The sequence below is a fragment of the Xenopus laevis genome, chromosome 6L (assembly GCF_017654675.1).
Source record: "Xenopus laevis strain J_2021 chromosome 6L, Xenopus_laevis_v10.1, whole genome shotgun sequence".
Classification (NCBI taxonomy): domain Eukaryota; kingdom Metazoa; phylum Chordata; class Amphibia; order Anura; family Pipidae; genus Xenopus; species Xenopus laevis.
Window position 1 is genome coordinate 126,679,702 of NC_054381.1, and position 15,319 is coordinate 126,695,020.

Genomic DNA, 15,319 nt, shown 5'->3' on the forward strand with positions numbered 1-15,319 from the left:
CATTTAGGAGTTTGGACTGATCTCTGTTGATCGCTTTACCTATATATCTGGTATGGCTGCGTGGAGAGTTCTTTAGTGGCTTCTAAAGAGGGAAAGTCTTATTTAGTCATAGGCAAGTGTTTAATGCTAAACAGAACCATGATTCTGCCCCTATAGGATGATCAATAAACACAGGTGACATCAGTACAGGCTTTGTGCAGAGCAGTATTAGTATAGCGCGTTCTTGTCATATTGTGTATTTATTGGGATTAGCAGAATACTGTACGACAGTCAGGGATTGGATGATTTTATCACTCGCTCTGTCTACATTTGTTATAATTGGACAAAATGCAAAGGGAACCCAATTACCCATCTTTGGGTATCCAGTTTTCTTTTGTAGTCATTTTTTTCCTAGGGGCATGTCATCATGATGTCTGCCAATCATAAGCTTTAAAACAGCAGTTTGTACCAAGGATATACATGCCAAGTTTTATTTCATAGTAATACATAATAATGTGCACTAGTGAACTACAGCGCTAAGCATCTTTAGGCAACTGTCACATTGATGTGTTGGGATGTGTAGTTCAGCTCGAGGACTGCTTGACCCTGCTGAAACCTACAGGTATCTCCCCTCCTAGTATATATAAATGCAGAGCTATATGGGCATCATTAGCACAAAAATTATACCGGATTTTTAGGTAAAACTAAGTTGCAAATTAGTTCATTTCCATGCAATTGTTATGTTGTGGTGTTATTGTGAGATGCTGCATTTGGTCCATTGGTCTGCTTTTGGGTTCTAGCTCAGGAGTGGGGCAATTGAATGGCTTATTCTTCCCAAAAACTGTGGAGGGATTGGTGTGCCCTCAGTTCAATAGTAGCTGCCTTGCCAGTGTCATGTATTCTTATTAATGGCCTGCTCCACAGTTAATCCTCACTACAAGGATGATCTAGAATAGTCCGTTCTGAGCAGAAGGACACTAATCACTCTTATCTAGAAGAGATTATAGTTGGCTTTCACATGGTTTCTTTCTAAGGAAACCTAAAGTTTAAGGTTCGCAAAAGTGTTCTAATGTTAGAGGAGGTATAGTGGATGCAATAAGACGTATGCTGTGCTGATATGGGAGTAGATATTCAAGAAACCGTTTTACAGAAAAATACCCCATGAACCCAATAGATGGCTGGAGTATGTTTGGAGAATAGTCCATCGCCCATTTGGAGGGTATGTCCCGCTGTATGGTTAGGTATGTGCAATTGGGAAGCTGCACTGCACTCTTGTCATTGCTCAGTGGTGGAAGCTCATCCTTTACAGAGGTTTAAACTGCAGCCAGGCAATGGATCCTATTGATTGGCTATCTGAACCATCTGCTGTTGTTTTATGGTGCCTAAAGGAAGTCTTTTAGTCACAGGAGCTTGCAATCTTTACCTTTTTATTGTGCAAATCGCGATATAGTTTATTCTGTTACATGAGCAGCAGGATCAGTCTACTTTATTGTATTCTGTTATACTAGTATTGTTGGCAGAAACCCCTTTGTGGCCGTTCTGCCTTGGCCATCTCAGAAATCCCTTTATATAATCATTCAGAACCTCCCGATTTGTACTGTACATAGTTCTGTCTCTGACACTACCTTAATGGAAGCTGACAATGGTTTAGAGTTTTAGAATAATGGTGTAATATTAAATAATACTGTGTTATCTATAATGGTACTTATTTTATTTAAAAAAAAAAAACCCTTGTTTTAGAAGTTGCTAATTTTATTGTATTTATACTAGCTAATTGAAGTTTCCATTTGAAGGAAAGCTACAGCTCAGCTCACAGTTGCCTTATCACAAAAAATTGTTTTAGCAAGTGCCCATGTGCAGGTGGATAGACTCTTCTATCTCTCAGTATGTGTTTAATACAAGCATAGGAGTGTATGGAGGGATTTCACTGCTGAAATATCTGTGACTGATTGAAAAAAAGAGGTTTTGCCCCAATATAAACTATGGCATAAATGTGTGACATGCCATGATTTCAGGGGTGCATTTCGCTGGACTTTCAAAGTGACACCGTTATGGGGGGCTAAAGCAATCAGAGGTCTGAATCTGACCCTTTTGCCATCCCCCAGATTAAACTATATTTGGCATCAAAAACAATACCCACAAAACTGTTCTTATTTTACATTATATAAAAAAAAACTGTTTATTATTAAATTTGGGTTTAAGCTTTGTATAAACTAAACTCCAGCAAGTGTACATTTAAATCCTGCTATATTTATATTTTGAACAAATAAAAGCTGAGATTGCAGCTGTATTGACAGGCACAGAGTTTTCGAAGTTTCTCTGATTATCCAGTCAAATGACCAATCTGATGGGAGGATAGGAAAATGGCTCATAAGTGGAAACTAGAGGCCAAAATAGGACTGTATGTACCTCATGTTTCAGCTCCTAAGGTTTTATCTCAATCTCTGATACATTGTCCCAGGGAGTTGGCCAGCCAAGAAAAGTTAATGGGCATTGCTATGGGCAGTGTCAGACCCATGGATTGTTCTATCACAGTCCACATCAGGGTCCTTCTACCAGTTGCCAGTGTAATGAATGCCATTAGTTTTGTGACTGCTTGGGGGTATCCATGCCAGGGGCACACCACCATATTCATAAAGTGTCATTCCAGAGATTATATAGAATTCCCTGTCCTAGAGAAACCCAAACCTAAGGGCCCCAGCACATTCACACAAAGCAGGGCCAATGTTACCAGGAGCCTGTACCTATTTCAAGTGGGCGAAGGAAACCTAAGAAACACAAACCGATATGGGAAGAATATACAGGTTAGGGAGAGTCTAAAAAAAATTGCTAACTAAGTAGAAAGCATGGGGCAGATTTGATAAAAGGCGAAGTGGCTGATACTCGCGACAATTCAGTAGTGTTTCCCGCCCGCAGGGACATCACCGGGTGCAGGCGCCAATTCGCCAATGAAAAAGACTGGTGCTAGCGTTCATTCGCACTCTATCGCCAGGCCATTTTTCGCTGTGGCAAATGGTCATTAAATTCAAGTGCGGATTTTACTGAATGTTACCTGTTTCACCAGAGTTGCCTTCACCACCTCAGACCAGGCAAAGTGCATTAAAGTAGTTAGATCTTCCTCAATCGTCTTTTCCTTTTTTTCCAGTCTGATTGCCTGCAAAAGACCTAACAAACTTTTTTTGGGCAACCGGTCTTCCCCATACATTTGCAAACCTATGGAACATTCATTTTACAGTGAGCACATGTGTAAGGCATTAAAACAACTCTTGTATTTTATTAAGGTTCCCTGGACATGTGTTTTAAAAAGTGTAATTTGTGAGTATATGCACCAACATTTAACATTAGGACGTCCATACAACTTTAAATTTCCCGCCCTATGCAAATTGATCTGAGCGCAAGATCCCTACGAAGTTTCAATAGGCAGAAATGAAATCAAATGCTCGTATTGCCAAAGTAACGCTAGCGGAAACTTGCCAGCGTTCGCCACCCACAATGAAAAGCCGCATTTTAGTGAACTAGCGTAGCCTGAGCGCATTTACGCCTGGAGAAGTGTAGCGATGGGTGCGAAGCGGTCGCTGGTGACAATTCGCCCTTTAGTAAATCTGTCCCATAGTGTTTTTGGGGGTCAGGTTGGGCATGTTATGAAGTGTGCTAGAATATACAACAGAAAAGCTGATCACTTAGAAAATAAAACAAAATACAGAATGAAGTTGATTGTCTTCTTTAAGCTGATGGCAGATGCACAATACAAAGATGATGCAGATACAAGACTAATACTGTAAAATGAGTTTGTTTTTTATTCATCAAAGTTGAACAGCAACAGGCACGTATTAAAAATGAGTATGGCAAAGCCTTGTACAAATGGCTTTACGCTGAAGCCGTCTCCCAAAAAATGGTCTGTTGCGACAAACTGTAAACAGATAATAAACAGTCGTTTAACAGCAATACCGAGGAAAATACAAACTAAAAAAAAAAAAAGCACCAGTTTCTGATCAAGAGAACAGTTGTGCTCACCAGACTAAAAACAAAATCACAAAAAAAGAATGGAATGTTTTCAGTTTAAAATTAGTCCCACAACTGGTCCTAAAAACAATTCCTTACACAACAAAATCCCACGAGTCGATTATTTCACTAAAGAATGACTAAAAAGGGGAAATAAGAAGAAGAAAAAAAAATGCACTTTTTCAAAAAAAGGGGGGGGAAAAGAATTTGGTCACTTAGCTTTGTGCATAGATTAAGGCATTTGTAGCAATTTGTTACAAGCCGTCCATCCTCTTGATGGGGCTGCTGAACTGATGCACACACCCACTCACAGGCCCACTCGCCCTTGCTCCACTCAAACAGGCGCATACACACTGCAGCAAAAGAGGCATTTTTTTACCCTTGTCCCAATGACTATTCCCTTCCCACTTTATTCCAAATTGGTAAATACCCTGAGCTGATTGTTGTGATTACATTACATTACAACTTGTTGCCCTGCTGGCTCTAGAGTTAACGCCACTTATTTCCATGCAGTTCAAGTGTTCAGTAGTGAAAAAGAATAACAGCATGCAACGCATTCACTGCAGCGCCGTAAAGCACTGCCTTCGAAAGTAAATAACGGGGATGCATTTCCCTCCTGCCTCTGGACTAAAGGCGGGCTTTATGAGCGGAAATATTACAGATGGGAGGGTGGGGGGAGGGGAACTGCTGGGGCAAAAGCTGGGAAGATTTACAGTCAACATTTGTTCTCTTAAATAACAACAAAAAAATGAAAACTCCAGTTAGTGGTTCCGTCAGGGCCATGCGTCCAGGCAAGTTTTCAGTGTAAACAGCATCTCTTGCCAAGGCAGCAAAGCAGTGGGCACTTCACAGTTCCAGCACAAAGTGGAAGGTACAACACCAGTCAGGGAAATTCTGGCCGAGCCATGCCATTCCGTCATTCAACAAGTCTTTTTTTTTTGTTTTCCTTTAACATTTCATTAAAAAAGAGAAGACGACAAAAAAAAAAACAATCCAAGCCAAATATGGAGGGAAACGTGTGGCACATAGAGAAGGAGGAGCTTCCTGCAGTTCTCTGTCAGTCGCAGCTGTGCTTTGCATAATCAAGCTTTCATAGAAAAAGCCAACTGAGGTATGTGCATATTGCTCTGGATTCAGGTCTTGGTTTAAAAAAAAGAAAAATCCGAAAGTTAAAGGAAACCAGTGGAATAAATAATGCTGGCATTGTTTCTATGTAAAAACCTTGGCAACCAGGAGAAATTTCTCTCTCACATTGCAGTCATTGGGAGAAACCAGCAGAGCTGATTCCAGTTCATGGTGCACAGTCTTTCCTGAGGTAAAAGTTATCAGTCAGCCTCTTCGCTGCTCGAGCGCTCCTGCAGCATTCCTTTCCAGCTGGCTTTATTGAGTCCTACGTGGCCGAGCATGGTCTGGGACAGCCTGGTGTTACTGAACCGGGCCCACTCCACAAACAATGGCTCCACCAGGTACGTAATGAAACCTTGGGAAATGGGGGGAGGAAAAACCAAACACATTAGCTGGACAAGAGACAGAGATAGACAGGGTCCAAATTCCCCTAGCAACATACACAGATTTGAATAAGAGACTGGAATATGAACAGGAGAGGCCTGAATAGAAAGACAAGTAATAAAATGTAGTGATAACAATAAGTGTGGAGCCTTACAGAGCATTTTTTTTAGATGGGGTCAGTGACCCCCATTTGAAAGCTGCAAAGAGTCAGAAGAAGGTAAATCATTTAAAAACTATAAAAAAAAAAAGTAAAAAAAAAAATTAAGAATAACTGAAAAGTTGCTTAGCATTGGCCATTCTATAACATACTAGTTGACTTAAAGGAACAGTAACATCAATAAATTAAATTGTTTTAGGGCAGAGACACACACAGTCAGATTCGGGGAGATAAGTCGCCTGGCAACAAATCTCTTCTTCGGGGCGACTAATCTCCCACGAACTGTCTTCCTGCTGGCTAGAATGTAAATCGCCGGCGGGATGGCACTCTGAGCGATTCGTTTTCTGAAATCACTGCAGTTTCCTCATGAGGCAACTCCGGAAATATAATCGCTCCGAGTGCCATCCCGCAGGCGATTTACTTCTAGCCGATGGGAAGGCAGTTCGGGGAGATTAGTCACCCCGAAGAGGAGATTTGTCGCCGAGCAACTAATCCCCCCGTATCTGACAGTGTGTCTGCCCTTAAGTAATAAAAATATAATGCAGTGTTGCCCTGCACTAGTGAAACTGCTGTGTTTGCTTCAGGAACACTACTATTGTTTATATAAATAAGCTGCTGTGTAGCAATGGAGGCAGCCATTCAAAGGAGAAAAGGCTCAAGTTTAACAGCAAATAAGCCCTGTAGAACACAATGGCGTTAAGTTATCCACTATTTAACCTGTGCCATAGTCTTTTCAATTTGGGCCATTGCTACACAGCAGCTTATTTATATGAACTATAGTAGTGTTTCTGAAGCAAACACATCAGTTTTACCAGTGCAGGGCAACAGTATATGATATTTTTATTACTTTATAATACTTTCATTCTTTGGTGTTATTGTTCCTTTAAAGGTGAATCACCCATTTAATGTATCTGCTACACAATAGTCTGTATGTTGTGTTCAGTATGTATGCTTGCTTGGTTTCTCTCTTTCTCAAGCTCAGGTGAATCCTATTTCTGCCCCATTCAGCTGTGCATGCACTTACTGATATATTACTTGCCACCCCTCTCAATGTGGTGCTACTGCAGTAACATTCCCTAATCAGGCAACATATCCTCATATAATACACAAAAGCCATGAATATCCTGTAAATGATATCCTTATAAACGGTGAGTTCTGATGTCATCAGTTATAAACGGTGAGTTCTGTTGTCATTTCGGTCACATGATTCACTGAAATTTGTGTATTATAATAAATAAAGTACCCCCAGTTGCAAAATATGAGGATATTAGAAGTTACCTCGGAGTTCCATGACCTGTATAAAAACACTCGGCCTTCACCCTCGTGTTTTTATAAGGTCATGAAACTCCTCGGTAACTTATAATATCCTTATATTTTACAAGAGGGGGTACTTTATTCAGTATATCACCAACAGATCATTAAAGGGGACCTGTCACCCCCGCCTGAAAATCTGTATAATAAAAGTCCTTTTAAAATTAATCATGAAACCCAATTTTTTTTCTTTTTTCAATTAAAACAACCATACTCATATAAGCTCATTTAAAAATGTCAATCATATATTCCCTGTTCCTCCTCTATGCTTTAGGCATAGAGTCAGAGCAAGCAATTACTTTCACGTTCCATTCTGCAATTTCTAGATGTCACTGCATTACTTTCATTCCCCCTCCATCTCAAACATTTCATTTTGTAGCAAGGGCATGGGCATCAGGTCCCCCATTTTGGTGCATAAACAAGATTTTGGCATGATCTAACGCTTGCCTTAATAACAGTGTCTACAAAATGGCTGCTGCCTGGTTCACGTGATTGTGAATTCCATGAAAAAAAAAAAAAAAAAAGATTTAAATAATTTATATAGTGTAAGTTTATTTCGCTAATTTTGCTTGAGATTAATCTTAAAACAGGATTTGGAATTATTTTTTAGGGTGACAGGTCCCCTTTAAGTTCCTGCAAGACACCAACACCTAAGCCAGTGATCAACATGTTACTCACTAACCCCTTGTTGGTTGCTCCCAGTGGCCTCAAAACAGGGGCTTATTTTTTAATTAGACTTGAAGGCAAGTTTTGGTTTCATAAAAAACAGGTGTACTGTCAAATAGAGCCTCCTGTAGTCTGCTAGTCTATACAGGGGCCACCAAATAGCCAATTACTGCCCTTATTTAGCAGCCCAGGATGTTTTTGCATGCCTGTGTTGCTCCCAACTCTATTTTTGAATGTGGCTCACGGATAAAAAAAAGGTTGGGGACACCTGATCTAAGCTAATCAAATTAAACCCATACCTACAAATAACCACAAGGGGTCAGCAGTGATCTATTTTAAAGGAGGGAAGAAAGACTGTGACCAATGTAACCCATTCCATACCAGCTTCTCTTAGGTCTTATCACATTGCCTTTACCAATACGTGCGAGGCATAGATCACTCATGCATCATCAAAAGGTCAATTCTATGGCAGGTTAAAGTCATCAGTCCTTCAGCTCCATTTGTAGTCCTCCTTTTCTGTAGCGTATTCCTACACCCGATAACATTATGTACATCAGTATGTCTCCCTTTGGCAATCACTTGCACCCACTTACACTGGTATTCTGCCATTTGCCACTGCACATAACGAATCACGTACTGGAAAATATAAGTATAGTCACCTTGGAGCCTAGTGACCTTTATAAAGAATTTGGCTTGCAGCCTTGCTCTTTCAGTTTCAGTTTAGCCTGAGCGTGAACCTTGCAGAAAATGCTAAGCAGCAGTTACACCAAAGGAGTTGTGTGTCCATATAAAGTAGGGATGCACCAGATTCGGGATTGGCCAGGATTCAGACTTTTTCAGCAGGATTGGGAATAGGCAGAATCCTTCTGCCCGGCTGAACCAAATTCTAATTTGCATATGCAAATTAGGAACAGGAAGGGTAATCTCGTGACTTTTTATCACAAAACAAGGAAGTAAAAAACATTTCCCCTTTCCCATCCCGTATTTACATATGCAACTTAGGATTTGGTTCGGTATTCGTCCGAATCTTTCACGGTGGATTCGGCCAAATCCAAAATAGTGGATTCGGTGCATCCCTAATATAAAGGCAGGAGTCTGCAGGCCAGGCACATTTATATTAGTCACAGAACTTCAAAGGGACTTCTAAGTCACATTATATAGTGAATAAAGTACCCCCTCTTGTAAATTATAAGGATATTATAAGTTACCGAGGAGTTTCATGATCATATAAAAACACAAGTGTTTTTATACAGGTCATGGATCTTGGAGGTAACTTTTAATATCCTCATTTTCCAACAGGGGGTACTTTATTTATTATAATGCACAAGATTCAGTGACTTATGTGGCATAAATGACATCACTACTCACTGTTTATAACTGATGACATCACAAGTCACCGTTTATAGGGATATAATTTACAAGATATTCTTTTGTGTATTATAAGGATATATCCTTATAATTCAGGCAATTGTACAAGTGTATGAAAGAGGAAAAGAACTGAAGGGGGCTGGTGAGCTTAATATTCAGGCTTCCCAAATCTCAGATGAAACAGCCAAATCATAGACCCACTGTAGTGACTGCATTCATTGGTCAGAAGAGTATATCGTGCTTACCAATCTGGATATTGGCTATATTCGATGTATGCCGATCGCACAGTGGACCGACATCCAGTTTATATTTGCTTTCAACATCGCCTAAAGAAGAATAAATACGTTACAAAATAACCAGCACATTAGTAACGGGCAGACATGCTGCCACTATTTTCACTACAGAATATAAAAAATAACCCTCAACCCCATACACACACACGTACATGGCACAATTTAAACCCTCCCTCTTCTAAAACCAAATATTAAAGCTGTATCACAGACCTGGAGCAGATTTAAGCAAGCCAGTAGTCACTAGGGCAGTATGGGAAATGCTACAGCAGTATAAATTGAAGCTTGTTGTATTGTTTCCATCTATGATGCACATTTACTACATCACTTCCCAAATTCTGTTTCTAATCACGGCTTTACTTCTTCACATATTTTAAGCTCTTACGCATCTATCCCTGTAATTCCCTATCTCTTCCCTTCCCTCCAAACATTCCCTGAAAATCCACCTGCCTGTCTCCATACTGGCTTCTCCACAGCCAACACACAATAGAAAGGTCACAATAAATGACCACATGATAAGTAAAATTGTGTCAGCTATCTAAACTAGAAATTAAAAACACAACTACCAAATGAAATGTGCACAGTTTAAAGGGATACTGCCATGGGAAAACATGTTTTTTCAAAACGCATCAGTTAATAGTGTGAATTCTGCACTGAAATTCATTTTTCAAAGAAGCAAACAGATTTTGTTATATTCAATTTTAAAATCGGACATGGGGCTAGACATTTGTCAGTTTCCCAGCTGCCCCCAGTCATGTGACTTGTGCACTGATAAACTTCAGTCACTCTTTACTGCTGTACTGCAAATTGGAGTGATATCACCCCCTCCCTTTCCCCCCCCCCCAGCAGCCTAAAAACAGAACAATGGTAAGGTAACGAGATAGCAGCTCCCTAACCAGCTGACTGGTAGATCTAAGAACAACACTCAATAGTAAAAGCCACGTCCCACTGAGACACATTCAGTTACATTAAGTAGGAGAAATAACAGCCTGCCAGAAAGGATACTAAAGTGCAGGCACAAGTCACATGACCGGGGCAGCTGGGAAATTGACAATATGTCTAGCCCCATGTCAGATTTCAAAATTGAATATAAAAAAAATCTGTTTGCTCTTTTGAAAAATGGATTTCAGTGCAGAAGTCTGCTGGAGCAGCACTATTAACTGATGCGTTTTGAAAAAAAAGTATCCCTTTAACCAAGCCCGTAGTTTCAGCCACTTGCCTTGATAAAAGAACTCTTCTGTGACTTTTTCACTCCACTGCTTACTCAGCTCCCAGGTACGGCAGGGATTACATATATCGGCACACTTCAGAGCCATCTGGGGGATCAGAAAGTGAAGGAAAAGAAGTAAAGAATGATATAATTGATATACTGGGTTGCTCTGCATTTGCTGTAGCAGTGACCACTTACAAAAGATTTCTAGTTACGTTACACAGATTGCCAGAGTTCAAGGGATGCAGTTTGCGGAGATTAGTCGCCCCGAAGAAGAGGAGATTTGTCGTGCCCTGACCCTTAAAGGAACAGTTCAGTGTAAAAACTAAAACTGGGTAAATAGGTAAGGCTGTGCAAAATAAAAAATGTTTCTAATATAGTTAGTTAGCCAAAAATCTAATGTATAAAGGCTGGAGTGACTGGATGTCTAACAGAACATAACACTACCTCCTGCTTTTCAGCTCTCTAACTCTGAGTTAGTCACCGACTTTAGTGTGGGCCACATGGGACATAACTGTTGAATGAGTTTACAATTGATCCTCAGCATTCAGCTCAGATTCAAAAACAACAGTTATGACCCATGTCCCCCCCCCTCGTCAAGTCACTGATTGGTTACTGCCTGGTAACCAATCAGTGGAAACCAAAAGACTGCCTGGTAGCCAATCAGTGGAAACCAAAAGAGCTGAAAAGCAGGAAGCTCATGAGCAACATGTTGTTCCCCAACCCCTTGGATGTTGCTCCCAGTGGCCCCAAAACAGATGCTTATTTTTGAATTCCAGGCTTGGAGGCAAAAAACAATAAAAAACAGATATACTGCCAAATAGAGCCTTCTGTAGGCTGCCAGTCCACATAGTGGCTACTAATAGCCAATCACAACCCTTATTTGGCACCACCCAGCAAAATTTTGATGCTTGTGTTGCTCCCCAACTCTTTTTACATCTAAATGCTGCTTATGGGTGAAAAAGGTTGGGGATCCCTACTTTAAACAGTGTTATGTAGTGGCCAATCTAGGGCAGTACAATAAGTTACAATTGTACTCAGCACTGACAAAGATTTACACATCACATCTGTTTGCTAGTTGGAAAAGCTCATGTACAAGAAGGTATGAAAGGGTATTTTGGCCTGCATGTAACATATATGTGTGAGTGTACAGAGGGCATGCAATGGTATTTTGCTGTATGTGGGATTATTACAAATGGCATTCCTCAACAGCAACAGTTTGTTACAGAAGTGTCAAGTGTTCAGAGTCAGACGTACCTGCAGGATAAAGAGTCTGTCAGTGGCGTTGTCTAGGCATAAGTCTCCTCTATCCAGGCAAGTTCTAAACTGCGACAGGTATTCATTTTGCCGACTGATATCTGTAGCAAGAATGATAGAGCCCAACTGGCTTTCCATGTGTTGTCTAGGAGAGAATGTCACAAACAGATCAAAGTCAATAGTGTTTGTGTGATTACTCACATGATGTTACAAGAAGAAAGCACCAACTCCACAGATTGTAGACTGCAACCACCTACAAAGAGCTACCACTCAATTCCTATTCAATACTAGTATGTCTTCAATGGGCTGAACATTATCATCTCAATATTTCCATGCAACTTTCTTTGGCTTCAATAGGATACAATTTTGTATTTGTTGTGGCACTTAGGTAGACTAGAGGGGTATTTGGGACAATAGTACTGCCTGTGGACCAAAATCCTAGATTCCATTTATTTTTTAAGGGAGATCAATTCTGGAGATCCTGGGCACATTTATTAACATACTAAATTGCAACAGTGCAGCATATCAGTCGATTGCCATAAGACAAACAATGATAACTGCTTATTGATTGCTAGGTGTTAATGGAGTGTTGACTACATCAGTACTAGAGCTCATTTAATAGAACATATAAAAAGGTAATAGCAGCATAGTTTGGAAGTAGCATGCATATTGTCACCTTCCATAGTCCCTTACCTCTCCTCTAATGTCAAGTGTGAAAACAAACCCGATTCACGCAACAGACCCACTGCTGATCTCCAGTGGTGGTTCTCTAATACTGAGGTATTCTGAAAGGAAAGCAGAGCCGAGAAAATTAGTGGTGTAAGTTCTACTAGTAAGTTCTACTGAGAGACTTAACATAAAATAACTGCAGCACATATGTATTGCTCAAGCAGTGCAACCTTAGCAGCGGCTGGTAGCCCACTTAGCAAGAGGCTATTGTGCTATTTCTACTCCAGAGGATGTATGGCCATGCAGTAATATTATACATACCAGTCTGAGACTATACAAACATGTTTTTCACAGCTGTTCTTAAAGGGGTTGTTCACCTTTAAACTAACTTTTAGTATGTTGTAGGGTTGTTATACTGAGACAACTTGCAAATGGTCTTTATTTTAAAAACCACAAATAAAAGGATTCTCTTTTTATTTAGCGTTTCTCCAGTTTGGAATTTTAGCAGCTATCTGGTTGCCAGAGTTCGATTTCCCACTGTGGTTTGAACGAGACTGGAATGAGACAAGTTATACACTAAATGGCAGTGTGTTGGGAGTTTCCTTAAATGAAAAGGATCTTGGGGCTTTTGTAGATAACAAGTTGTCTAATTCTGGGCAGTGTCATTCTGTGGCTACTAAAGCAAATAAAGTTCTGTCTTGCATAAGGGCATTAACTCAAGGGATGAAAACATAATTATGCCTCTTTATAGGTCCCTGGTGAGGCCTCATCTGGAATATGCAGTGCAGTTTTGGACTCCGGTCCTTAAGAGGGATATAAATGAGCTGGAGAGAGTGCAGAGACTAAGTGCAACTAAATTGGTTAGAGGGATGGAAGACTTAAATTATGAGGGTAGACTGTCAAGGTTGGGGTTGTTTTCTCTGGAAAAAAGGTGCTTGCGAGGGAACATGATTATACTTTACAAGTACATTAGAGGACAGAAAAGATAAATAGCAGGGGACCTTTTTACCCATAAAGTGGATCACCGTACCAGATGCCACCCCTTTAGACTAGAAGAAAAGAACTTTCATTTGAAGCAACGTAGGTGGTTCTTCACAGTCAGGACAGTGAGGTTGTGGAATGCACTGCCGGGTGATGTTGTGATGCTGATTCAGTTAATGCCTTTAAGAATGGCTTGGATGATTTCTTGGACAGACATAATATCAAAGCCTTGAATAACGGGCAGTCACCACTCCAAATTTGGACTCCTGGATTCTACTGACTAACTGATTTTTTGGTGTTCCGGAGTGGTGACTGCTTGTTATTCAAGGTTTCTGTGTCGCTCCCCTTTGCTGAGGGTCTGGGGCATGAGCACCCAGACCCATTGTGGAAAGCGGTAATCTTGTCCTTTTACTTACAATATACATGCTTCCTATGGTTTTCATTTTATAATATCAAAGCCTATTGTGTAAACTCTATAGATAGTATAGAGGTGGGTATCTAATTTATGTGAGGGTATGGAGGGGTGTGTGTATGGATGCTGGGTTTTCATTTGGAGGGGTTGAACTTGATGGACTATGTCTTTTTTCAACCCAATTTAACTATGTAACTATATGAATAGGAGAGGCTTGAACAGAAAGATAGGTGATAAGGTAACAATATCATTGTTGTATCAAAAGCAGTAGTTTTTGGCAGACAGGGTCATAGAAGCTGGCAAGCATCTGTGGAGGAAGGCAAAATAATTCAAAAACTATTTTTGAAAAAAATGAAGAAAAGTTGCCAAAAACTGGTCATTCTATAAGATCGTAAAAGTTGAACCACTCCTTTTATATATAAAACAAGGGTATCCTCTTGCCTGGGGTTAGTTAATGGGATACAGGTTGAAATTCTGCCTTTGCCCGAGATGCCCCATTACCTTGTATAAAGTTGCTAAGTAGTGGTTTGTTTTTATTAGAAAAGACTGGTTTACACCAGGATGATCCAAATCGTGTGTTGCAGCTGCAATCAAACCCAGCAGGATATCCCAAGGAGTAAAAGACTTGGCAAGCTGCAAGAAGAACAAAGGCACAGTAAGTGAAATGGGACATTTCTTATACAATATCATTTAAAAGATTAGAAATCATGTGCAAAGGGCAGCAGCGTCTTAGAGAAAATCAGTGGATTGCAAGGCAGGTTATGATAAGACTCTTCATTCATTTCCCAGCAATGGCTCTGAGATCATTTATTAAACCATTTGAAGCTGAGCTATGGGCTTACGCTGGGACTCCCCTAGAGGCTCAGACAGCAACAAGCACCCACTCAGTACTAAGATGAGCTGCAAGTGCCGTGTAGTATTTCATGTTCCCTTGGAGACAAAGTATTGCAGGAAAGTGGCCTCTATTACATTAATGATAAGACTGAAAGCAAAATGAATCCACACAATGTTGGAGTGCTCTGTCTGTTACCACAGTACCTTTTCAGGCAGTGGGTGCTAATAAATCCATAGGCCCAAGGTAAGAAAAAGCCAAGAAGTCCCAAATTGCTGTGGCATACCAATCAGTTACTGTGTTTGTATAAAGTGATTTATTGGATCAAAAAGCAGACATCAGTTTATGCAATCACAATAACTGATCACATACAGCACTTCTGACTTTCTCAAAACAAAATGACAACTTATTTAAGGACATAGTGTAAGTAAGACTGGTTGTTCAGCCTACTGTCCTCCAGCTAAACTAAAACTAAACACTGCAGCTGTACCAGTAAAGTTTGTGTTATGCATATGTGTGCGTATTTATATAAGTATTCATTACCTGACAGTGAGAAACTCTGTTATATTACAATCCTAATATGAATTACACTTATTGTATGCACAGAACAGCCCATTTCTGATTCTCTCCAAACACACACATTGATGGGAACTGGCACTTTGTGTGCCTCAATAGA

General features: G+C 40.2%; 1 protein-coding gene across 7 annotated transcripts in view; it reads right to left on the reverse strand.

Moving 5' to 3' along the window:
* Nucleotides 1-3,753: 3,753 nt before the first annotated feature.
* pde7a.L (phosphodiesterase 7A L homeolog) overlaps nucleotides 3,754-15,319 on the reverse strand; it is an 84,112-nt gene continuing 72,546 nt past the window's right edge. For all 7 annotated transcript variants that reach the window (XM_041566449.1, XM_041566447.1, XM_041566448.1 and 4 more), the window contains 6 exons: nucleotides 14,313-14,444; nucleotides 12,443-12,534; nucleotides 11,750-11,894; nucleotides 10,502-10,598; nucleotides 9,238-9,318; nucleotides 3,754-5,461 (listed from right to left, as the gene is read on the reverse strand). In XM_041566449.1, the coding sequence (XP_041422383.1) occupies nucleotides 5,307-5,461; nucleotides 9,238-9,318; nucleotides 10,502-10,598; nucleotides 11,750-11,894; nucleotides 12,443-12,534; nucleotides 14,313-14,444 (702 nt within the window). In that variant the 3' untranslated portion in view covers nucleotides 3,754-5,306. The remainder of the gene's footprint in view (nucleotides 5,462-9,237; nucleotides 9,319-10,501; nucleotides 10,599-11,749; nucleotides 11,895-12,442; nucleotides 12,535-14,312; nucleotides 14,445-15,319) is intronic.